The sequence below is a fragment of the Vanacampus margaritifer genome, chromosome 5, assembly GCF_051991255.1.
Source record: "Vanacampus margaritifer isolate UIUO_Vmar chromosome 5, RoL_Vmar_1.0, whole genome shotgun sequence".
Classification (NCBI taxonomy): domain Eukaryota; kingdom Metazoa; phylum Chordata; class Actinopteri; order Syngnathiformes; family Syngnathidae; genus Vanacampus; species Vanacampus margaritifer.
The window spans coordinates 21,901,906-21,927,526 of record NC_135436.1 but is presented as its reverse complement, the minus strand read 5'-3'; the positions used below and the strand labels follow the sequence as shown (position 1 = coordinate 21,927,526).

The 25,621-nt window shown below is 41.0% G+C and overlaps 3 protein-coding genes across 6 annotated transcripts in view; 2 read left to right on the top strand and 1 right to left on the bottom strand.

Moving 5' to 3' along the window:
- On the top strand, positions 1–9,828 carry slc1a5 (solute carrier family 1 member 5). The gene is made up of 8 exons (XM_077567017.1): positions 1–672; positions 4,305–4,347; positions 5,148–5,207; positions 5,295–5,461; positions 5,619–5,852; positions 6,145–6,339; positions 6,429–6,563; positions 7,779–9,828. Exons 1-8 carry the CDS (start codon positions 134–136, stop codon positions 7,978–7,980), a joined length of 1,575 nt encoding a protein of 524 aa, XP_077423143.1. The 5' UTR covers positions 1–133; the 3' UTR covers positions 7,981–9,828.
- The window catches only part of fkrp (fukutin related protein), a 17,937-nt gene continuing 2,039 nt past the window's right edge, over positions 9,724–25,621 (bottom strand). Inside the window, exons 1-3 of one of the 4 annotated variants that reach the window (XR_013294274.1) lie at positions 14,874–15,454; positions 11,715–13,565; positions 9,724–11,629 (exon numbers count right to left, since the gene is read on the bottom strand). Coding sequence is in view for 2 of the 4 variants with exons in the window: in XM_077567015.1 (XP_077423141.1) it covers positions 11,876–13,471 (1,596 nt within the window). In the remaining 2 variants the exon portion in view is untranslated. The other 3 variants (XR_013294275.1, XM_077567015.1, XM_077567016.1) reach the window with 3 other exon arrangements.
- The window catches only part of strn4 (striatin, calmodulin binding protein 4), a 26,205-nt gene continuing 16,399 nt past the window's right edge, over positions 15,816–25,621 (top strand). The window contains exon 1 of the mRNA XM_077567014.1: positions 15,816–16,307. Coding sequence (XP_077423140.1) covers positions 15,993–16,307 — 315 coding nt within the window. The 5' untranslated portion in view covers positions 15,816–15,992. The remainder of the gene's footprint in view (positions 16,308–25,621) is intronic.

The window sequence follows — 25,621 nt, the reverse complement described above, 5'->3', positions numbered from 1 at the left end:
CGGCTATGTAACGTACAGTGAGTCTCTGCTTGTTCAAGCGGCAGAAGAGTTCTGTTGTAACTACCTCACGTTTCGCACTCCTGTTTCAAAGTTGGAACTTCTTACTTAGGGAAACTTTCAAGACGTCCTAATTATGGCCGACGGGTTGGATGAGGTCAAAGCGCACAACGGCGGCGAGGACTCGCGGACCAACGGCGGCGAGGACTCGCGGACCAACGGTTCGTACCGCGGCGCGCCGGAGCCTCTGTCCCGCCGTGTGAAGCGCATAGTCATGGACAACCTCCTGGTAATCATGACCGTGGCGGGCGTAATCATCGGTGTCTTTATCGGCCTCGGCGTGCGTAACGCGGACCTCACCCGCACCCAAATGATCTACATCGGCTTCCCCGGCGAGCTGCTTATCCGGCTGCTAAAGATGATAATCATCCCCTTGGTGGTGTGCAGCCTCGTGTCCGGGGCGGCCAGCATCGACCCCAAAGCCCTGGGCAAGCTGGGCGGCTGGGCGATGCTCTTCTTCCTAGTGACCACGTTGATCGCCTCGGCCATCGGGGTTGTGATGGCGTTCATCATCAAACCGGGTTCGGTGACTTTGACTAAACCTAAAGTGCCGGGCTTGGATGACAGCGTGCCCGAACCCAAAGATGTCATAGACTCATTTTTAGACTTGATCAGGTGAGTGAAACCCTCGAAATCAATCGAAGTTTAGATGCTTGCCTACTACTCGTCCGGTAAGCCCACGTGAGCTTTGAACCACATGGCACGTATATATGGCACACTTGCTGCAATGTACTCATGTAGTTGCATCAGCTAAAGGCTAAATTAACACTCCTGGCCCACAGGGGGGTCCTGTCACACCCATCAGTCCTCACACACATGTTCATCTTCTTTTTATTTACGTATTTGTTTTTAAGATTTAACAATGAATATAATAACTAGCTCATTTGTTCTGTGAGGTGGTGAACAAAGACATGATGGGACAGCCCTGTTCAGTAAATCAGGAAGAAGTCAGACAGCCTTGTTGTCCTTGACTGGAAACAACTTCACACTTCTTTAATCAGGTCCTCATAAGAATATGAATAGAAAAAGTGGCTTGACATGAAACGTATCTCCAAAATGGTCACTTTTCAGGAGACCCCCAAAACGGCATGGTTGTTCAACAGTTACTTTAAATCATCAAAGAGTGCAAGCAGTTTCCAACACACATTTGAGTATTGGACAATTCCAAGCTTTTTACGTCACAAGTCAAAATGGCGGTCTTACTCAGTGAATACAAGCCATCCGCTCATTTGGATCGTTGTAATTTGATTTGTGAGGATTATTTTTCATTTCAAAATGTGATGAAATATAGTTTGATGACTTCAACAATCTACGTGCGATATGAACAGAAATTGGACATAATTGGTCTAACGTTTGATCAATGTCCTTACAAACAGATAAGAGGCACTTGTACATTATTAAAAAAAGAAATAACCAAAACCATAAATGTATATTTATAATTAATTATAATTAGTTCTTAGGTTATCTCAATATAGTACTGTACATTATACTAATAATGTAAAAACTATTCCAGAGTAAAATAAAATGTGTTACTTGCGAGCTAAAACATGTCAAATTATCAATCACATGTTAACAGATTTTCCTATCGGAAGTAATGTAATGTGACATGAATGAATCAATTCTGTTGCTATCATAAAACATTTATTAACTTCATAAACTATGCAAGCAATATTTGAACTAACATTCCTGTCATACTGGTGTAAAAAAACAACAACAACCCACTAACAGTATACAACAGATAAAACTAATCTTAACTAGGTATCAGTCATTTCAGTATTTATGTCATTAAAGTGTAATTTTATGAAATAAATAATGCACAAATTATATGTATTATTAATTGTGCCCACAGGCCATAGGTTGCTCTCCCCTGGACCAGAGAGACATAAATCAAATTGAAAGTATCCTCAAATGAACACTGTTAGTTATTCTCTTGCATAACACTTTATATTTGTCTAGAATAACAATGGTTTATCTACTTGGCTTGCAAATGAAGCTAGAGTTACAGGTTTGGTAGCTTGAGCAAAAAGGAGAGAGTGTGTGTGTGTGTGTGTGGGGGGGGGGGGTCAGTCAATAGCCAGCATTGGCATACACACAGATTCACACTGGGACATTATGATAATAGAGCAACAAGCCTGACCCGTGTCTCTTATTATAGCGAGCCCTCTCGGTTGGCGTCCTGCTGTCTTTTCACAAGAGAGCCCATGTGGCAGCATGGCTACTGCTGTTCAACAAAGCGTAAAAAACAAAACAAAAAATGGGCTCTCACGTGTTCAACATGTCTTTATTTCCATTGTAACACTTCCTGGAGACACATCGGACACGTCCGTGTTGACTGTTCCCGAATGAATGTCAACCTTAAACATTTCTTGACAATAATAAAGTATATGTGACCTCACTAGTCTAAACATGACAGTCTGATTAATATTGCATTTGTGGAATATGTTTTATGCAACAAAATCTAGCCGTTTTTATCCATCTCCGGTGGCGGCCATTTTGCCGCTTGCTGTCAACTGAAGATGACATCACAGTTGCTCAGGGCTCAGGCAACGACCAGGTCTCAGGTAACAACCAATCACAGCTCAGCTTCATCAAACATGTGAGCTGTGATTGGCCGTTGCCTGAGCAACTGCCGTGTCATCTTTAGTCAGCAGGTGACAAAATGGCCGCCTTCTGATATTGATGAAAACTGCTGCAGTTTGCTGCTTAACTCATTCCACTAACACAGTATTAACCAGAATACTGTATTTAGACTAGTGGGGCTGCATAGAACATATTATTGTCAATAATTTTCTTTTTTGTGTGGACTTCCCCTTTAAAAGCGTTCTGTTCGACCTCAGGTTGTTCACAGGAGATTATGATGCTTAACAACCTCAAGTTGGTACAGGTTAACATTTATCACTCTCCAAAGCAGCTGCTGAACCAAGTTGACCCAGATAAACTTTCCATGGCTTGCTGTGAATGCCTGCTCTAAGAGTTCAGCCTTTCCATCAGCCAGTCTGTCTGTCAATAGATCCAGTTTTGAAAAACTTACCATAGATAGCGGAAATTGTTCTCTAAATCTTCTGACACTGGCGCCGAACTACAGTGTGGGGCAGAAAAACTTCTTCCCAGCTGGCAATTATGGATCGCTGCTCCAATGTCAGTTGGCGAGCTTTGGGCAAGGGAATGATGCTGGCAAAAAAAAACTTAAGCCTAGCCTAAGCTGTTAAATGTGGTGTCACATCTGTACGCTTGATTCATCCATCCATCCATTTTCTTGGCCGCTTTTCCTCACTAGGGTCGCGGGGGTGCTGGAGCCTATCCCAGCTGGCTTCGGGCAGTAGGCGGGGTACACCCTGAACTGGTTGCCAGCCAATCGCAGGGCACACAGAGACGAACAACCACACTCACATTCACACCTAGGGACAATTTGGAGAGTTCAATTAACCTGCCATGCATGTTTTTGGAATGTGGGAGGAAACCGGAGTACCCGGTGAAAACCCACGCAAGCACGGGGAGAACATGCAAACTCCACCCAGGAAGGCCGAAGCCCGGACTCGATCTCACGTCCTCCGCACTGGGAGGCGGACGTGCTAACCAGTCAGCCACCGTGCTGCCTGTACGCTTGATTCCTGAAACCAAATAGAAAAAAAGAAAAAAGTTTATAAGGACTTTTGGGACACCCTGTAAGTGGTGGCAAAAAAATATCAAATAAGTTGAACAACTAATATTTCCACATGATCAAGTCAGGTTAATTTGTATAGCACAAAAGTGTCTCACATGCACACAGTTCACAATGATCAAAACATCCCATGGTCTAAACGCGCCCCCCGGCATTGTGATTCTATCACAATCATCCCCAGGGCAGCTTTCTGTTGTCACAATGAGATGCTTTTAAATCGAAATAGGTCCTTCAAAGACTGTGGATCTCTCCAATAAAAGATACATAGTATAGCTTAACACATGGGGCGCGATATGATTCAAAGATGTTACATTTAGTATAACAATTCATTGTGATTAAATTCAATGACATATTTTAAGTCAAAACTGATTTTCTGATTCAAATCGGTTTTCGTTACACTGCGAGTTCCTTCCTATTTTGTTGGATATTGCTTGACTTGCGTGGCTTTAGCAAGCCCGACACTGCCAAGCCAAATTGAATCGCTTGCGCTTTTAATAAATCGCAAACAAGACTTCATCTGATTTTAATCTGGATCGTGTGATGCTCAGGAATGCAATGTGTTTGTAATTCTTTGTTCTCGCAACAGAAACATCTTCCCCTCCAACTTGGTGTCTGCTGCCTTTGAGTCTGTAAGTACTGCATCTCGCGTCCGTATACAATTTTAATTAACTCATTCACTGCCATTGACGGCCATAGACGTCAAAAATTAAATTTAACTATTTCTATTAGTGTCACATTTTTTCCCCCTTTTGTTAACAAGAGTATGAAAACCTTTTTTTTTTAATTTTTTTATTGTTCATTTAGAAGAGATACAATTTGTGATTAATCGTGAGTTAACTATTGAAGTCATGTGATTAATTACAATAAAAAATTGTAATCGTCTGACGCCCCTAATTTTTATTAATCTTTTCATTTTTTAATTGGGGGCATCAGGCAATTTTTTTAAATTTGTTATTAATTATATGACTTCAATAGTTAACTCAAGATTAATCACAAATTTTATATCTGTTCTAAGTGTACAATAAACATTTTTTTTCTAGGTTTTCATACTCTTCTTAACAAAAGTGTAGATTTTTTTGTGAAATTTGTGATTAATTGTGAGTTAACTAGTGAAGTCATACGATTAATAACAATAAAAAAAATTAATTGCCTGACGCTCCTAATTTTTAATAATGTTTTCTTTTTTTTTCTAATCGCATCAGGCGATCCATTTTTTAATTGTAATTAATTGCATGACTTCAACAGTTAACTCACAATTAATCACAAGGGTTTTCATACTCTTGTTTAAAAATAAAAAAAAGTGGAAAAATGTGAAACTAATAGAAATAATTCACATGAATTTTTGACGTCTATAGCCGTCAATGGCAGTGAATGAGTTAACAGGGAGATGTTTCGCAAGCTGACAAAGCAAATTGTCTCTCATTTGCAGTACGCGACAAGCTACAAGCTGGTGAACATAAATGGCACCCGAAACATTACAGTGGAGAAGGTGAGCAGGGCAACACGATTGCATGCAATAAACTGCTTTGAGTTTCCTTCTTTGAATGTGTCCTGACGGTCTTGTGTATCTGCGTAGGTTCCCTTTGGAACTAACCAGGACGGGATGAATATTCTTGGTCTGGTGGTGTTCGCCATCGTGTTCGGTGTGGCTTTGAGGAAGTTGGGGGAGGAAGGCGAGATCTTGATCAGGTTCTTCAACTCCTTCAATGAAGCCACTATGGTGCTGGTCTCCTGGATCATGTGGTAAGGTTTTGGGTTTGACGAGCTGCATGATGTCCGAAAACATTTCATTTTACAATTGCTTTTCAATGGCTCTACTCGCTATTGACGCTTTTCCATTGGCATCATTTCTATCTACCTCTTAACAAGCTTTGTGTCATTTCTTCCTGTCTCTCCTTAGGTATGCCCCTTTCGGTATCATGTTTCTAGTTGCTGGCAAGATTGTTGAGATGGATGAGGTTGGCACGCTGTTCGCCAGCCTGGGAAAGTACATAGCGTGCTGCATTGTCGGACATGCCATTCACGGCTTAATTGTGCTGCCTGCCATCTACTTTGTCATCACGAGGAAGAACCCATACAGCTTCCTGTGGGGAATTTTTACAGCTCTGGCCACAGCATTTGGAACAGCCTCCAGGTGAACTTGCACATTCCCAACAGTTGGTGGCAGTGCAGAACACTCCAAATCAAATCTGTAAAATATGTAGCGCTCTCACTAACAACAACAAAAAAAAATCTAGTTTCCTATCGATTAATCTTTTTTTTTGACTAAAGTACTGTAGATGAATGGAAGCATATGATAAACAGATGGGACCCTAGGACAGAACCTTGTGGAACGCCAGTCCTGAGGGGATTTTCCATCCATGTTTCTGTTTACATCTGCGAATCCTTCTTAAAACTCATGATCCCGGTATAATCTCACCCCGCAGCTCCGCCACGCTCCCACTGATGATGAAGTGCGTGGAGGAAAATAACGGCGTCTCCAAGCAAATCAGCCGCTTCATCCTCCCCATCGGCGCCACCGTCAACATGGACGGAGCCGCATGCTTTCAGTGCGTGGCTGCCGTTTTCATCGCTCAGCTCAACGACTACTCTCTCAACTTCATCCAAGTCATTACCATCCTGTAGGTATCACACACACCAACCACAAAATGACATTTTGTGAATTTTCTGCATGTTTGTTGATATCTTTCTACTTCTGCCGTCGAACCAGCGTGACTGCCACAGCGTCCAGTGTTGGTGCGGCAGGAATACCCGCTGGCGGGGTGTTGACCCTCGCTATCATTCTGGAAGCTGTCAGTTTGCCTACCAATGATATCTCCCTGATCCTGGCTGTTGATTGGCTCGTGTGAGTACACAACACTGTGATACGGCTTGTACTTCTTTTGCACATTTTCCACTCAATGCTGTTTACTGGGATTTTCCATTGACAAAAACCAGGTACCACAAGATACCAGCTAGATTCTAAGCATGCCAACAATTGTGGCAAGAACTGTGTAATTCTTAACCTTCTATTTAATATTTTTATTACGGCATGCTTTGATGAAGTACAATTTTTTCAGTGCTATTTTTATTTTATTTTTATCCATTCATCTCATTGGCTGGGGAAAGATGACTCTTAATGTCTAGATAGTTTGGCATACGGTCATGGAATGAATTAAACTTGTGCCTCAAGGCAACACTGTATTTTGAAGTAGAAAACTAACCACCCCGAACAATTTGAGTTGAAACAGCAATAACATGGCCCTGGTTGATCTCTTGCTCTGCTGCCACATGCTGGCCGTTTGCGTAATAACTACCATTTCGTCAACCGTTCTGTGCAGTTGAGAGGCTGCATCAAAGCCTTCTGTATGCTCTAGCCTAAAAACAAAACAAAACATAAAAATGTATAAATACGTCTTTGGAACAAATACAACATTTAAAGTAGAACACATTTATACGTTTTTGGGAGCAAATGAGTTGAACAAAAAAAGTTGATCTTATTTTGCCTCTACCCTCCGGCCTTTAAAAGTTAGACATTAACTCTTTGACTGCCAGACGTTTTCAGAAAAGGGATACCGTGGGTGCCAGCCGATTTAAGCATTTTTGACTGATCTTTCAAGGTCCACAGAAAATTATGTGTTTGGACTATGGAAACACACATACTACCAAATGAAAGATTGGACTCTCATCTTTCATCAGAAAAAAAGTTTGTTTCTACCTTATTCCGTTTTTCAGTAATCAACAATAGAAAATGGTTAGTTTCACCTGTGTTTTGAAAAAAAAAAAAAAAAACGTCTTTTAACGTCTTTGGCACTCCTCCATATGATTTTACTAAACGTTATTTAACGTTTTTGGCAGTCAAAGAGTTAAAGAGTCAACATATGCACATTTCAAAGTCAATAATTAATTAATTGAACACAATATAAATCATTAAGAAGGCCTTTGCACAACGTAGGATGTGTTTTTATGTATATGTGTCCATAAAGGATTGCCACTTAGTATCATTAGCAAATTATGCTTGTTTTCTAGTACAATTCTTAACTGGTTGCCGTTAATAATTTATCCCGTCTTTGCGTTTTAGTGACCGCACATGCACAGTACTGAACGTGGAGGGCGATGCCTTTGGAGCAGGACTCCTGCAGTTCTTCGTAGACCGCACGTCTAAACGAGAGGAAGGAGCAGGGCCGGCCGAGGCCAACCCAGCCACGCCCGCCCCTGAGCACTCGCCACTCATTGAGATGAAAGGCATCGAACATAGAGACAACACAAATACGCCCATTTGACGTTGTTAAAACACAACCATGGAAACTGCAAGTAGACACTATGGACTTTTCTCTCTTCCTCTCTTGTCTACATCTGAAAAAGGTTTGTGGAGCGAGGATGTACTTGATGCAGCACAGCATTTTTAAATTGTAAGCGGGAGTATTCCGGCATGTGGACAATCCATCTGTAGACTTAAGTATATTTTCTGGGGATATATGAATGGCAGAAGACCAACGATTTTCTGTGAGGTATAGTATGTCCCAAATAGTAATTTATTGGAGGTTATTTTGTTACAATTTAAATCTCCTCTCCTTTACTGTCATGTCATTGGCCCATGCGACATATCCAGCGAATGTCGTCACTTTTTAATTGACTTTAAAAGGTTCATGGCAAATGAGCATTGAGCTTCTTCTTTTTTTGCCAAACATTTTCATTATCTTCATCCCTAACTGCTGTAATTGAAAACTATTCCAAATGTTTTATTTGTGTGATTTCATATCGGCACTGTAGTGTAACCTTGGGAATGTCTGTTCTTTAAAAGGAGGAGTTTGCCGTTTTTAGCCTCACGTGAGACAAGCCCCAAGTCTGACTGAAGCCATGCCAGTCACCGACATGAATGAGCGGGATTAATTAAAGATGAGAAAGTCACACAAAGAACACTTCTACGCTAACGTTAGCACAGACAACAAGCTAATGTTAGCCAGCCACGGTTGCTATTTGGTAGCATGACTAACTCGTAATAGAGGGGTCACCGTCCAACAAAGTAGCAGCTAAGCTAACATTAGCACCGACAACAAGCTAATGTTAGCCAGCCATGGTTGCATGACTTACTCATAATACAGGGTTCACCAACAAGTTTCCAAGGAAATTGAGGGTGAAATATAGCTCATAACATACACGCCACAAGATGATCGCTTACAAAAATCTTTTAAGGAAATTCAATAGTGTGGACTTAGCTGAAAGTGATCAGAAGGGTGGTAAACATGCTCATGTTTGGTCCGATTATCGGTATGTGGGTACCGTGCTTAAGAGTGAAATGAAAAGCGCCTCCATTGGCTTCAGTGAAGTAGTGCACTCCATTTTTCCTCAGTGTCTAAAGATGCTTTGAGTAAAACTATTTCGTTGTATGCCTTCCCTTCTGTTGATATAGTTGTTTATATGAAAACAAAGAGAACAATAATGCTAATGCTGTTTTTATATATGTGCTAATGTACCAAAGCCAAAATGTGTAGTGGATAATTTTTTTTTTTTTAATCGGACCTCAATGTCACTACATCTCAGGTTGAACCGCTTGCAGACTGTTCTTATCTCAAAACCAAATTTCCCATTGACTTACCGAGGAAGATTGCATAATTTTTTAGCCCAATGGTTCTGTTTGCTTTATTTTTTTGATCGATTTATGCTATTAGAACCTCGAGTTAAACAATAATATGACTAGAATAATTCCGTTAATCAAATACTTGAATTGTATTTTTATTTCAGTGCTGCTTCTGGTCACCTTTGGGGATACGCTTCTATGCTAAGTATACAAGGTGCTTCCATTGGGTTCTAGGTCTCCCCCCCCCCTCCCTCTTGTGGTCTACTACAAACACCCTCAACAAGGGTGTGGCACTCCTGTCACACTAGTTTTGCTTGAATTACAGTGGTTATCTTTTAAAATATGCAACGTCTCACTAGTGAACTAAGTGAACTTTTCCAGACTGTTGGTACAAATGTTTGGACAATATGGTTGCTGTCAATACATGGAATTCCGTTATTTATATTGCACAAGGCGAGGGTAGGCAATTTTTTTTTAAAATGTTTTAATGGTGTTGTGAAGCATCGTTTTTACAGGGCTGTTCCTTTTCAAATTAAAAAGCTCAAACGCCGTCACTGTTTTTCTGTGAGTTTGTTCATCCACGTTTGGAAATGCTCGTAGGAATGACATCAGGTGACCTAACATGCATGCTACTTGGCAGTGATAAAATATACCATACTGTATCATCTAATATAGGACACAAGTCTCATATTAGCTTTGATCCCAGCAGGAAAAGGCCCCATCACAGATGGATTGCGCCACCTAGTGTTCAAGCGCAGGACCACCATTACAGTAGATGATTTATTTATGACAAGAGTACTCACAAGAATACGCTAACATAGCTTTAGTATAGTGTGCTTATGTTTCTCCATACTCCCAACAACAGCAAAGACGTTGAAGTTCACTTCATGAAAACAACTTATACTGTAGTAACATGTAACATACATTCAAGTGTGCAAAAACGGTCCTCACATCAAAATCAGTGCAAACCATGGCAATGGGGTGAGATGAATACACAGTAAAGCCATGTAAGGGCATTACATACTGTACAGTAATCAGATCAATCTAGTGAAAATGTTCAGTCATTTTTACTGTACAACACACACATTTAGACCACATATTGTAAACCACATATAGTCCGGTGTTTCCTCCTAATTAAGTCATTTAAAGAGGAGTTTTCAACTTCCCTGTTAAAACTTTTGTCATAGTTGTTGAAACGCTCGTAAAATGCCTGCCACCAACACGTGTCTCTAATCAAAGTCAAAAGGCGTGATTTATGAGGTATGTGGTATCTTAAGAATCACATTTTATTGATTTTATACTTAACTGGCCGTTATGGTCATCTTGGATTGACATATTGTGAGGCTTCTGTGTAAAATATCACCTATGGTCAATTTTGGATTGCATAGTGGCATTACGTACAGCTGGGTGACAATATGGCGCCAACAATTGTCAATGTTTAGACTTTGTTCTCTCCAGCTGTGTGCAATGAGTGTCCCCACGAGACAAATGATTGACACCTCATCAGTCACACCTATCTCAGTCTGATTGTTTGTCATTGAGCACTGTGGTTTCTTATACATCATATTGACTGATGTTAGAACTTTTCATAAATAATCATCGGGCTGGAGTTTTGCCGATATAATCTTTCTTTCTCATGAAACTGTAAATGCTGTTCAGGAGGTACGCGCAGGAAGAAAAGGACATGCATGGCTGACAGTTGTTTTTTTTGGTTGTTGTGAAAATTACATCAAATTATCTCATTCATTGCCATTGACGGCTATAGATGTCAAAAATTCATTTTAACCATTTCTATTAGTTTAACTTTTTTTTTTTTAGACAAGAGTATGAAAACCTAGAAAATTTGTGATTAATTGTGAGTTAACTATTTAAGTCATGCAATTAATTACAATCTCAAAAAATTTGCGCCTGATGCGATTAGAAAGAAAAGATTATTAAAAATTAGGGGCGTCAGGCGATTAAATTTTTTAATTGTAATTAATCGCATGACTTCACTAGTTAGCTCACGATTAATCACAAATCTCACAAAAAATTCTAGGTTTTCATTCTCTTGTTAACAAAAGTGGGGAATTTTTTTTTTAACTAATAGAAATAGTTAAAATTATTTTTTTTTACGTCTATAGCCGTCAATGGCAGTGAATGAGTTAAAGTCTTTCTCAAGGCACCACTGCACTATACCGTCAAAGAATGTTCACAGTTTTAACAAAAGTGATTTTGGCGGGAAATTGCCAACTCCCCATTCAAGGACGGACAGCCTACCTGTTCATCTATGTCAGGCTTCCTCAATTCTGGTCCTCGAGGGCCAGAGTCCTGCGGGTTTTAGATGCTTCTGTCCTCCAACACACCTGATTCTAAAGATTAGAATGGTTATCAGGCTTCTGCAGAGCTTGCTGATGAGCTGATTATATGTATCAGGAGGATAGGAACATCTCAAACCTGCAGGACTTTGGCCCTCCAGGACCTGGATTGGGGAAGCCTGATCTATTTTGATGTTTGTGTACATGACAAGTCGTGCTGGGCCTTGTCCATTCTCACAACCTCTTAACTATGAGCCTTTAGTTGTCATTTTACTGTGGAGTGTCTACACAAATATTCTCTCATAATTTGGCCCGGTCCAATCTTTTCTTGGCAGGGTTGGGGTACTGGGGGTTTTCGACAACCCCTTCTCCGAACTTGAGCTCCAAGAAGGCGCGGTGGTTATTCGGACCGTAGGCGTTGATGCCCGCAAAGGGCACGGACACGAGCGGCTGCAGGAAGTGCTCGGGAAACTCCGTGTCCTGCTTGTGCTCTGTCCACGTGTCTTTGGTCATGACGCCGTTGCGGGGGTAGAAGGGCCACAGGTCCACATGCAGGTGGTTGGCCTCGCTGTACTGCACCCTGTAGAAGTCGCCTTCCACCGCGCGTTCCCACACGTAGCCGTTAGCGTCCACCAGCGAGCCGGAGTCCAGGTTCTTCAAGTAATCGCAGTTGGGCACGTCCTCCAGGTAGATTCCCAGGTCCACGTCGTAATCCCACGGGATGATGTCCTGGTGGCGGACGGCGCCCAGCAAAGACCCGCCTTCCAGCCAGTAGCGCACCCCAGAGCTCTCCAGGATGTTGATGACATATTTGGCGGTTTTGCGAAGTGCGCGCAAACAACACGGAGGCGTCCAGCGATCCAGGTAGAGGAAGTCCGGCGTGTCGTCCTGCACCGTGCCGAAGCAGCGAGGCGTTTCCTTGCTGCAGCCGTGCCACTGCTCCTTCCCCTCGGGTAGCAGGAGACGCTTCAGACCGAAGCTCCTCATCAGCTTCCCCGTGGCCTCCTTCAGGCGAGTGTCCGCCTTCCACTGGTTGTGAGCCGAGCTGAAGAGGGGCCGGTGGTTGGCCGAAAAACACGGGCTCTCCAGGAGCTTCACCTTCCAGCCCCTCAGCGTGGTCTGGATGAAGAGCGAGGGCAACAGGGGCCGGCCGAGCGGCACCGACAGATTAAACAGATCCTCCGTGCGGATGAGCACCACGGCGTCGCCTTGCAAGGCCGTGCACACGCTGCCGCTGCTCCCGGATGCGGCGGCGGAGTAAGTGGCGGTCCACTCGCGGAGGTTCACCCTCAGGTGGAGACACTGCACGGCGGTTCGAGCCAGAACGGGTGCAGCCACCAGCCTCACTGGACCGCCACCCTCGCCTTCCAGCTCCTTAATCAGCCTCTCAATAGCTCGCGCTGGCTCCAAATCCACACCGTCCGGTACGAGGAGCACAAACTCCGTCTGGACGTGAAACTCGGGCCTGTGCGCTTGCGGTGGCTGGTCCGGGCTCAGGGAGAGCACCAGGAGGCGAGAGCCATCAGGGAGCTCCAAAGGTGGGTACGGAGGCGTGTCGGCCACAACCAGGAAAGGAAGCTCAGGTCTTTGTCTCAGGAAGGAATTGGCGACTTCCCCGACATAATTCTCAAAGTTTTCAAACTCGCGCAGGAGCACAGTCACGCGTGGGCTGCGATTATTTGACACGCCGGCCACTCCGGGCTCAACTCCAGGCCCGACCAGTCCCCCTATGCCTCCCCCCAGAGGGGAGGCGGGTAAGGCAGCCTTCCTGGTGGCCCTGCCGTGTTCTTTCCTCTTCTCCATCATTTGCTGCTGAGCTCGAGACACATAGTAAAGGATGAGGAGGTTGAGGATGATGGCCCCGGTCAACACACCTTGACATAAAGTGATCCGCATGGCTACACAGGACTAATAAGTCTCCGGTACTTGAATGAAGAACTCCAACTATTAGGTCCCCATTGATGTCACAGGACAGGACGTTTAGTCCAAGCTGTAACATAAAGGAAAAGCATATGTTTTCAAGTACCCTAGTGTTGTGGATAAGATGGGGACCAGATTTAATTTGATAATCACTGCGCTGGCCCATTCCTTAAATGTTGTCTTTTACTAATTCTCAAAGTGTGTTGGTATGTAGTCTCCATCTAGTTGTATGCAAAGGAATCATCTAAATACATCCATTTTCTTAACCGCTATCCTCACGTAGGTCTGATGCGGATCTATAAATTGATTGCGATTTTTTCTTTCTTTCTCAAATTTAGAAAATACTAATCAGTAAACTGGGCGGCACGGTGGCTGACTGGTTAGCACGTCCGCCTACCAGTGCTGAGGACGTGAGATCAAGTCCGGGCTTTGGCCTTCCTGGGTGGAGTTTGGATGTTCTTCCCGTGCTTGCGTGGGTTTTCTCTGGGTACTTCGGTTTCCTCCCACATTCCAAAGACATGTGTGGCAGGTTAATTGAACACTCTAAATTGTCCATAGGTTTGGATGGTTATTCGTCTCTGTGTGCCCTGTGATTGTCTGGCAACCAGTTCAGGATGTACCCCGCCTACTGCCCGAAGCCAGCTGAGATAGGCTGCTGTGCCCCCTTGTGAGGACAAACGGTTAAGAAAATGGATGGATGGATAATTAGTAAACATGTACACTGTAAGATTTGTATGAATATTTATTTATCTGAAAGTTCAGGCTTATAACTGAGCCACTGCATTTAACAGGTTGCAGTCTGTTTCATGTTTGAACAGCAATGAAATAAAATATTATGGCTTACTGTTCCATTAATATAACATTCTTCCATGCTTAATGTGTGAATCCTAACCCTAAGTAAGACGTTTTGTTGAATATTCCTATAAAAAAATTATGTTTAAAAATCAATTCGGCCGAATCGATTCGAGAATTGCGCGCTGTAATATTGCGATATATTGCCGAATCAATTTATATAACACCCCTATATATATATATATATATATATATATATATACACACTTTTATGTAAGTATTTTTTCCTGTAACTTTTCTGTGCAATGTATTTTCATTGAATCATTAATATGTACTTTTTTCCCCCCTACACTTTGTCGGGAAACCTCATACAATTTAAATTTAAAAACACATTTGAATAATTCCACATCACATGCCAGAAAGGTTCTGATCAAACAAAGTGTTTTACAATATTGTATTAAATTTCTAATATTCAGATCAAATCACATGCATCACAGGGCCACTTGATCAATAATTCCCTCCAATGTAGCACCTGAGTCTTCACATAGAAATCTTTTTAAATTATTTTTTCACAATCACAACTCACCAACAGTTGAGTGCAGTCATTATTTCTTCTTTGCACAAATTTGTAGCTCGCATGTCATTTCATCGTGACTGGTATCAGCTTCATAACATGAGCACTACATTTGGTTCTCCAGGTGGGTCACAGCTTTGGCAACTTCGCTCTTTGGGCTAACCTGGCAGGGACGAGGATGCCATCACATTTTAGACTAATAGTGAACAGAATTGACTCAACATATTTAACCATCTGTGCATGAGGCTACGACCGGGAAGTTGGACAGACTGAGACCAGCTGCCCAGTATTTAGCCTTTAGCCAACATGCTAGCTTGCGTTCGAGCGTCAGCGTCGAAACACTAACGCCGTAATTGTTTCCGGTTTGAGTAATTCAAAATAAAAGTTAAGACCGAAATCAAAACAACTAATCAAATTTACATTAATGTCGATTTTTGTCCTTGGATTTGTTTGCTTCGCATTCATTTAAACGCTGCCTAGCACTGAGGGACTTACTGGATGTGGGTTTCCCACAGTATACGTTGAATGTGGACATTAGAATAAATGCACATTTTCCTAAAACCGGAAATCAATTTGCGTGTTAAGAGTACTAACATCTTTACCTAGAAAACTTTCCCTGTTCACAAAATGGCAGGAAACTATCTCCCCTGACGACGTAGCAGTTGTGTATTACAGAAAACACGGCCCTATATTTGTCATATACAGTTGGGTATTTCCAGTAGCAAACACAAGAAGGCGGAAATGGATTAAGGGTGACCAAAATAAGAGTGACATTAAAATGTTTCCATTTTATATGTCGATAACTCAATAGTTCTGCTTCGTCGGAAGTTGATTTAAACCACAAGGTAATGTACTATGGTGACGTTTGGAGTATTCAGATCTAAAATGCACTCGTGTGACTAATAAGCGATTCAAATGTGTTTTATCGTGAAGGTTCAAAAGCGGATGCGTAGTATTTTACCGACGGCATAGTATTTTGCTCTGTGCGTGTGAGAAGGGGAAGAAAGGAGCGTAGCCTTCAACGAAGTGCCGCTGGGTTGCAAGGAGGGCACTGGCGCTTTATCATTTTTATTGTCCGTACACTTTGCCCGTTTCCGCGTTCTTAACCTGGCGAAGGGTTGAACGGATAAAATGGAGGCGGACAGATCCGGCGGAGGAACAAACCCGAACTTCGGAGGCGGTGGTGCGGGGCGCAACCCAAACGGGCCCAAAGCAACACCGGGCCAATCAGCACCAGTAGCCGCTACTGGAGGTATGGCAGCGGCGGCGGCGGCAGCAGCGGCGGCGGCGATCGGGGGCATACCCGGATCGTCACACCTCCGCGAATCACAGCAGGACGGAGATTCGGGAATGACTCTTCCTGGGATCCTTCACTTCATCCAGTACGAGTGGGGACGCTTCCAGGCCGAGAAATACCGCTGGGAAGCGGAGAGAGACGAACTTCGGGTAATTTTGTTTTATTGTTTACCCCCTGCATTTGGAATGTTTTCATGAATTGAACCACGCCATTAAAGTAATCTTACCCTTTGGCACTGCATTGGGAAACAATACAGTACAAACACCCTCTACAGAGATGACAAGATGCTAAAAGGCTAACGTTAAAGTGAGCTATTGCTCCACCGTGATTTAGACTGTAATACTCTGGATAATGGACCTCTTGGCGTGATAAAACATATTTCCAGAAAATCAATGTAATCTGTCAGTTTCCCTATGAGACATGCACTAACATTAGAATAAACTGTCTGAATGTGCACAATCAATAATGACCGACCCTACCAATTTACAGAGATTACTGCAGGTATGTATACTTTTGTGTCGTCCTTTTATAGGTACACGAGATTCTTAATTTGTGCTGCTACAATAGGTATACACAATATTACAATGCCAATAATATAAGTCTGCTCAGACTAAAACAAAAAAAGAGATGCTGCAATACCAACACACCATCCTGACATAATTTACTTGATTATGAGCCATGTCATAGTTTAGGGTAAACACGGATGACAACACCTGGTTAGCCCACTGCAAATAATGGATGATGGAGGTTGCCACAATTTCGCAAACATCAGCTCTGCTCTTGTTGCAAAGCCTATGCAACATGTTGAATTAAGTAAAGCAAAGAAACGGTGTGATCAAGTGTCACTTCTGTTGTCCTGTCAGTTTTGTTTTGTAATTTGTGGTGTGGTATTCTCAAGAAACTGTCTACTAATCCTCTTTACTCCTTCTGTTGTGTAGTTAGCAACGCGGAGGTAACATAGCATTCATATTTATATTTGTATTATTCACCAGACTTGTACTCCTTTTACATAGTAGGTACCATTAATGTTCCGTTTGAACCACCACATAACTGAAACACTTTTGTGTTACAGGCTGCGTTTGGATTAAGTGTGTCGCAAGACTGTTCGGAAAGGAAACACATGCAGTTGTATGTTAAAATAACTTCAAATGTCAGTTATTGAGACAAGCGTTTATACTAAAGTGTTATTTTCAGGTGAAAAGGTTTTATTTTTTAACAATACTTGATGGCAAAAGCAAAATGTCATCACAATTGCCCAGACGTAATGGCGTTATCAATATCAAGTACTCTGTATCGGCGAGCACTCAAACGTAAGTAGGCTACTTGTAGTCATACTCTGCAAAAATAAAATAAAATAAAATAAAAAAAGTGATGTGTTGACGATGTGCAATCAAATTACATTCAATACAAATCAGATCCCAAATTATGACACTTTTTTTCATTTGCCCACATCTTAAAATAATGCATTAAGTATTACTTTACTCACTAAAACTTTGAGTGCATTTATGTATCCCTTAATCTTATGTAAGTTTACTTTATCATGGGATGGATACATGTGCAAACTGAAAATTTGTGGTACTGCTATCTTTTTGTTTTCTATTTATGTGCAGAATCTGCAAATATATTAAAAGTGTTAATCTAAAACCAACAACAAAAAAATTCCAAGTCACGAAAAAGTACCCCAAAATGACCCTGGTTTGACACCAATGATGTGTGTGAGTATTGTACAACCAAACCACACTGAGAATGTACAAAATGTTTGAATGAGTCCCATTTTTCTTGTGTTGTTCTGACGCTGCTTATGAATATAACATAACCAGAACATGTGACAACACATTGTTACTTAACACTTTTACTCAGTTTGCTGCCCTGCTCTCCTATCGTGGCGGGTATAAATAGAAACCTGATAAAATATGAATGAACAATAAAGCTGCGCTCGATGCCCTTATGGATGCCGTTGCGAAGATGGCCGCCAGAAACAGGCCATAGCCACGTCCAACGCGCCCTGTCATGTAATTTAATGGCGTGTTTTACGGCAATTTTCTCGCGTACATTTAGCGCCATCTTCTGTGAGTGCACACAGAGATGGCCTCGCCTCCATTTGATCACCCGATGGCCACACGCCTCTGGCTTCAGAGCGCTCAACATGCCAGTTAGCGTGGCCCCCCCTGTCCTTGTGTACTTACCAACATGCGTTGACTCACATGTCAGCCGCACTTGACATTAATGCCTTGTAAAACAGGAATCCTCGCTTCCTGTTGTATGTCGACGCCATCTATCATCTTACGGCGGCGTGACTTCTCGTAAGAAGTTCTCTTTGTGGCCTTGAGAGGAAAACCCCGTGCCTTTTTTTTCCCCCACTTGCAAGGCCACCTGTGGTTGCGTGTCTACGCTGTCCAGGCAGGAATGACACCCCCACCCTCACACTGGACCAGGTGGGATGTCCCACAGGAGACAGGTGGTAGTGGCCTTGCTCTTCCGTCCCACTATAACACAAGAAGGCTTTCCCATTGTGTATTATTTTGTCTTTCATCAAAAGGTCTTTAACTCATTCACTGCCATTGACGGCTATAGACGTCAAAAATTCATTTTAATTATTTCTAGTTTAACATTTTTTCCCCACTTTTGTTTACAAAAGTATGAAAACCTAGAATTTTGTTGTAGTATTAGAACAGATATAAAATTTGTGATTAATCGTGAGTTAACTAGTGAAGTCATGCAATTAATTACGTTTAAAAAATGTAATCGCCCGACGCCCCTAATTTTGAATAATTTTTTCTTTAAAAAAACATTATTAAAAAGATTTTTTTTTTTTAAAGAAAATGTTATTAAAAATTAGGGGCATCAGGCGATTAAAATTTGTAATCGTAATTAATCGCATGACTTCACTAGTTAACTCATGATTAATCACAAATTTTATATCTGTTCTAAATGTAGCAAAAATCTAGGTTTTCATACGTTTGTTAACAAAAATGGGAAAAATATGTTAAACTAATAAAAATAGTTCAAATGAATTTTTGACGTCTTTAGCTGTCAATGGCAGTGAATGAGTTAAAGGGGAAGTCAACCTAAAAAAAAAAATCTTGGCAATAATATGTTCTATATAGCCCCACTAGTCTTAAGTATAGCATTTTGGTTAATATTGTATTAGTGGAATATGAGTTAAGCAGCAAAATCCAGCCGTTTTCGTCAATATCAGAAGACGGCCATTTTGCCACTTGCTTTCGAGTGAAAATGACATCACAGTTGCTCAAGTCTTTGGTAACAACCAATCACAGCTCATCTTAAGAAAACAGGTGAGCTGTGGTTGGTCATTGCCTGAGCTCTGAGCAACTATGATGTTATCTTCAGGCAGCAAATGGCAAAATGGTCGCCCCTGAGATGGATAAAAAAAAAAAAAAACGCTTGATTTTGCTGCATAACTCATATTATGTAATATTAATCAGAAAGTCATGTTTAGACCAGTGAGGTCACATAAAACATCCTTGTTAAGAAATGTTTAAGGTTGAATTCCCCTTTAACGTCGATTTTATATCATTCTGTTTTCATTAATGTAGTGTAGAATATATTTCTGGAGGCCCATAAGATGTCACTTCCTGTTTAGCTTGGCTCACAGGATCCCTGGGCGCACATCAGTAATTAATAGAATTGTGCTTTCAGCCATGACACACATACGATATCCATATGCACTGCACAATTGCGGAACGCACCTTCTTCCTTCGCTCCTCTTCCATATTTATATATATTTATTGTATTAATAGTTTATTTACATCCATCTCTGTAGTAAGTCTTAGTATGGGTGAAATGGATGATTTGATTCTCATCTTATTATTATCTAATACTACACACTCTAGTGAAGCACAGTGGCCCAGAAAAGTTTGGCGCTGTATTTTTTTTTTTGGGACGCTCTCTCGGGGATGCAAGGATGAGTGGATGAGGAGATGGAGCGTGGCCAGTGGAGGAGGAAATCTGCCCTTGACCCTTTTTTTGCTTTTGCCGACTCCAAACCTTGTTCAGGCCAGCAGCAGCAGCAGCAGCAGCAGCAGCAGCAGCAGTGGGTCACGTGGAGGAAATCCCACCCACAGGACGGAGAGATCAGGTGGCAGGATGGCTTTGCTTGCATCACGGCTCCTTTTGTACTTGAGTCTTTTGTTTGTTTACCCCTCATGACACAAAGAAAATGACCAGAGAGGCTCAAGCGTGGTTGTATTAGATGACTCGCTGAGTGCAAACATTCTACCTCAGTGCTGGTTCCCCTGAATGTGTTCTTTTGGATTTGTGTTGATCGCCTTTCTTTCTCAGCCCTCATTTGAAGTGTCGATGTTAAGTTGTTTTCTTCTTGGTGTCAAATGAATCCGTAGTAGTGAACTGGCACGGGTCCCACACATTAACAAGAACAGGCACGTCTCAATCTGAACCGGAATCTGGGCATAGGCGTTGAAGGAAGAACAGGATGACGTCTTTTTATCGCCACGCTATGGCATTCCGTAATGACGTACTGTAAGCATGTTGTGGTTTTCTGGAGCTGTGACAAGTTAAGATATATGAATGCGTCTGTTAGTATGATCCCTCGTCAATGTGTTTCTGCGTTTTGCCATAGTCGGAGCACCTTTTGGTCCTTAAATTGGTGCAGTGTGAACTCGCAGAGGTGATGGCTTGTCTGTGCGTGGGCAGGTAGGAGGGCAGTTTGGACCTTAGGCAAATCAAGTTGTTTGGCAAGAAATATTGGCAACCTGGTTTAGTTGACCAAGCTTGTGTTTTTTTTGGTATATATTTTCAAGGTTGTTTAATTTCTTCCATCATCCATCCATTTTCTGCATGTTTTTGGTCTGGATGCACTGATACCAATTTTTAAAAACTGCATACTCACATTTGACTGTTCGTTAGTACAGTTACCATATTTGAAAATGTTGACTTGCAATTGTGCTAAATTATTTATCTTAAGCCACTGTAGTTTGAAAATAAATAAATAATCATGAACATGGCATATGTTTCACTCAAATAACACTTAAGAGAATAACAAGTTGACATTTTAACACACAACTGAATTTTTTTCCCCCAACAGTCTTGCAGTACATTTCACTTCTTATGTAGCCGTAACACAAAGTATTTCAGTTATGGTGTCTCAGTCTGAACACAAGGGGGCACTCTGGAAAAGGAGTACGTAGATAAGAGCCAAAATAAGAGTCTGGTGTATATACACCAGTTGGTAAATGGATGCCCCTGTTGCCTCTATATGCTACTACAAAATACAGCAAGTAAAAACAAATATAAAACAGTTTCTTGAGAATAGCACAGGTTCTAAAATAAAACTATGACAACTGAAGTGATACTTCATAAAACAATTGTTTACTTCTTACACGACTTGCAGCTTTGCGACGGGAGCGTGGCTTGAGGTGAGCAACACGGAAAAGGGTTTTAAGCTAGGTGCTTAGCATAATTTGCAATCGAAAAAAATTGTTGACCTTGACTTATCTCAACATGGCTGACATGAGTCCTACCCAGAATGTATTGTATGTTTCAGCCTGGTGAGGTGGTATCGGTTTGAAATATCGGTGCATTTTTATGATCGAGTGCTCTATAGACATGCAATATCTGCACCAGTGCTGATACTGGTATTAGTAACGTGCTTAGTGTATGGGATGTAGGCACTCCACACAGGAATTGTGAGGCGGTTATGCTGACCTCTGAATTTGTTCAGAATCTGAATTATTTTAATTTGATTTTGATTTTTTTTTTTAAATCAGAACCTTTTTTTCTGTTGAGCTACCTCATGATATAGTTAGGTTTAGGATTTTGGAACCTAGTAGCTTGTAGTTTAGCATATTATTTGTATGCCTGTTAATCAGTCATTGTATTACCTCGTTACTGACTGATTTATTTTGTCATTTTTCCTACAATTATATGCCTCATCGTTGTAATTTGGTGCAATTGGAAAGGCTCGTCTAGCATCGAGCTGCTATCATCGACCATAGCGATTAATAATGTACTCTAGGCCCTTCGATAATCCCCCAATGACATGTCTGGCCTAAAACAAACTTTTGTGTTATCGGCGTATGATCATGTTGCCAGTGTTTACGAACTGGCTCGGACAATTATCTCCAAAAGTCTTCGAAAAGCATGTAAAATCACATTGCATTAATCGGGATTACTCGGCAGCCAAATCAGCGAGGTTGCCTTGGCAGATTACGCAGCAGGCCTCCCAGTTGTTACATGACTGTCCGTGTGTGTTGGGTGTGTGTTTGTGTGATTGACTGCCCTTTTAGTCTCAAGTAGTCCAAGTGGCTGTCTCATGAGACCGTGTTTTTAGATTGTTCTACTTCTTCCAGAAGTGAGTATGCATGTGGAGGCAAAGGAAGGGCTGTGAATGTGTTTATTCTAACACAACACTAACACAGAGTAACTCTTGTGCATTCTTACATGCTCGTACTTGCTGTCTGTCGCTCTTAATCTGTTGGAGGAGGACGTGTCTTCCTTGATTAGAGATGCATCATCATGAACTTCAATCGCACTCTGTTGAGGGCAGACTTCCACCAAGTCCAATTACTGTATATACATTCATCAATAACAATCTCCTGCATAAGCCTGAAATGAGATTTTATCATGAATGCATTAGTTGCTGAGACAGTGAGGGAAATATATATTAAAAAAAACATGGATCAAATCTGCAGCCAAATTTAATAGTTTTTTGTTGTTGAAAAAAGATCAAATTAGGTCCAATTGTGTGTACCCCCAATTTAGTAACAATACTTCAGATTTCAATACAGCCCATAAATCACAGAGCTTTATTCAATTTTGATAATAAGTATATATATATATATATATATATATATATATATATATATATATATATATATATATATATATATATATATATATATATATAATTTATTTATTTATTTATTTATTTTTAAAGATTCACTGTCACTCAATATGGACTGTTTTTTACCATAATATGTTCTACATAACTAGTCTAAAAATCGGCGTTCTGGTTAATATTGCGTGGAATATGAGTTAAGTAGCAAAAATCCCACAGTATTTTATTTTTTTTTTAATCAATATCAGAACGTTGCCATTTTGCCACTTGCTGTCGACATCACAGGTCTCCGGTAACAACCAATCACAACTCGGCTTCAGAAAAAAGGTGAGCTGTGATTGGTCATTGCCTGAGCCCTGAGTTACTGTGATGTCATCTTCAGTTAACAGCAACTGGCAAAATGGCCGCCCCCTGAACTGGATAAAAACGTCTAGAGTTTACTTTTATAACTCATATTCCTCAAATGTAATATTAATCAGAATGTCATGTTTAGACTAGTGAGGTCACATATAACAACATATTATTGTCAAGGAATGTTTCAGGTTGACTTCCCCTTTAACATTAACAGCTTAATTTGACCTTATTATAACTTGTGCTTCATGTTATAGTTTCATACAGTGTGGTAAAGAAGTGGAGGATGTCTGGAGAGGATATGTGCATTTCTATCCGGTATCCATGTTGGCATTAGTATTGCTGTTGTCATTTTCACATGATGCTTACAGTAGATGGCAGAATATACGTTAACATCGCTTTTGTAAATACAGGACACGCCATAGTGCATGTGTAAACTTAATTTGCTGGAGGCATAGTTTCTCAAAGTTTGTTGAAGGTAAAGGCATCATGGCATTATGATTAATATTGTGTAATATGAGTCAAGCAGCAAAACCCATCCGTTTTTATCCATCTCAGGAGGCGGCCATTTTGTCACTTGCCGTCGACTGAAAATAACGTCACAGTTGCTGAGGTAACGACCGATCGCAGCTCAGCTTCAGAAAACAAATGAGCCGTGATTGGCCGTTACCTGAGCCCTTAGCAACTGTGATGTCATTTTGGCCACTTCCTGAGATGGGTCAAAATGGGTGGGTTTTGCTGCTTAACTTATTCCACAAACACAATATTGATCAGAATGCTGTGTTTAAACTAGTAGGGGCATGTACAAGAACATTTTGGGGTTGACGTCCCCTTTAAATTTTAGCTCAGTCTGTTGGACTCTTTCCACCAAAATATATTTAACATTTGATGCAACACTGGTCAGGACTTGCGCATTCGGCAGCACCAGTATTCCCTCAATTCCATTAGGCCTTTCTTTTATTGTTTGACACATGCTGAGTCTGTGACCACTTCTTTCCTCAAGGTAAGTATTTTATCTGCTCCCCGAGGAAGGAAACGGACGGAAAAAGAGAAAGGAAGCGCATAAAGGAAGGATGTGTCCTGACTGTGCACGACCATTTGAATCTGGCCAGTGTTTCTTGTTTTTCCCCCTCTCATGCAGCTGCGCACTGAGGGCTTGGTTAGGACGAGTTTAAAAATAAAAGCTGTCTTCCACAACCCTCTACTTAACATGTACTTCACTGAGTTCTCATAAGACCCATTTGCCAACCTTGTCATCTATTTGTGTTCGTTCCACAGCCTCATCTCGGTTATCAAATACTACATTCGTTCAAACACAATTGGCGCAGTGCTTGTTATTTATTTTAATATTTATTTCTTATAGCAGCACTTATAGTTTATATAGCTATAAATAGATATGGGCACCATACATTATTTAGACGTACTGACTTGCTGTACAATCTATTGTGATTCCATACAAAAACTGTTAAAATTGCAACAAATAATGCCTAAATTTTTAATGAGTAGATGCACACCATCAAAGATGCAGTATTGATATAACTGAATCACGCACACATTTCAAAATTTATGACATTGTTTCTCAAACAACAAACTGTGACTTGCATTTATGGTTAAAACATGTATGGTTTTATAGTTGCGTAGTAAATGACAAAGATGGCTGAAGGTGGTACCGTTAAGATAGTGAAATAAGTGGATTGTAACTGTTAAGAAGGGCTTTTTCTCTTTTTTTCTCAAAATGAGGTGGTCTGCCACTTTTTTTGTGGTACTTGACCTAAAAAGGTTTGAAAATCATACAGTTCTGCACAACAGCAACAACATCGAGAATAACAAACATACTGTGGTGCCTTGATTTACGACTTTAATTAATTCCGTGAGCACACTTATAACTCAAATCTCCTCTATATACAAATCAGCGTTCCTTATTGAAGTGAATGGGAGAAGGGCCGAATTTTTTTTTTTCAAGGTGCTCTGCCATGTTTTTTTTTTTTTAAACAATCACAAGCAATCTGTATCAAAATAATATGAGATGATGGATGGATTTGTTCGACATAAATGTTTTAATTTTATAGGTTTGTTAACTTTGGCAAAAAATTGTCCAAGCAATGGCTCATATCTATGAAATCTCCTAAATCCGGGTTCCACTCTATTGTTGAATTAATAACTTTCTGATAGCATCAATTGAAATGGAGCTTTATTATCTTTAGAAGCAAGAGTTTTTGATCCAGCTTTTGTAATGGATTAATTCGTTTGTTCAGGTGCACCAAAATTCACGTAATGTTATGCTTCTGCTAAAAG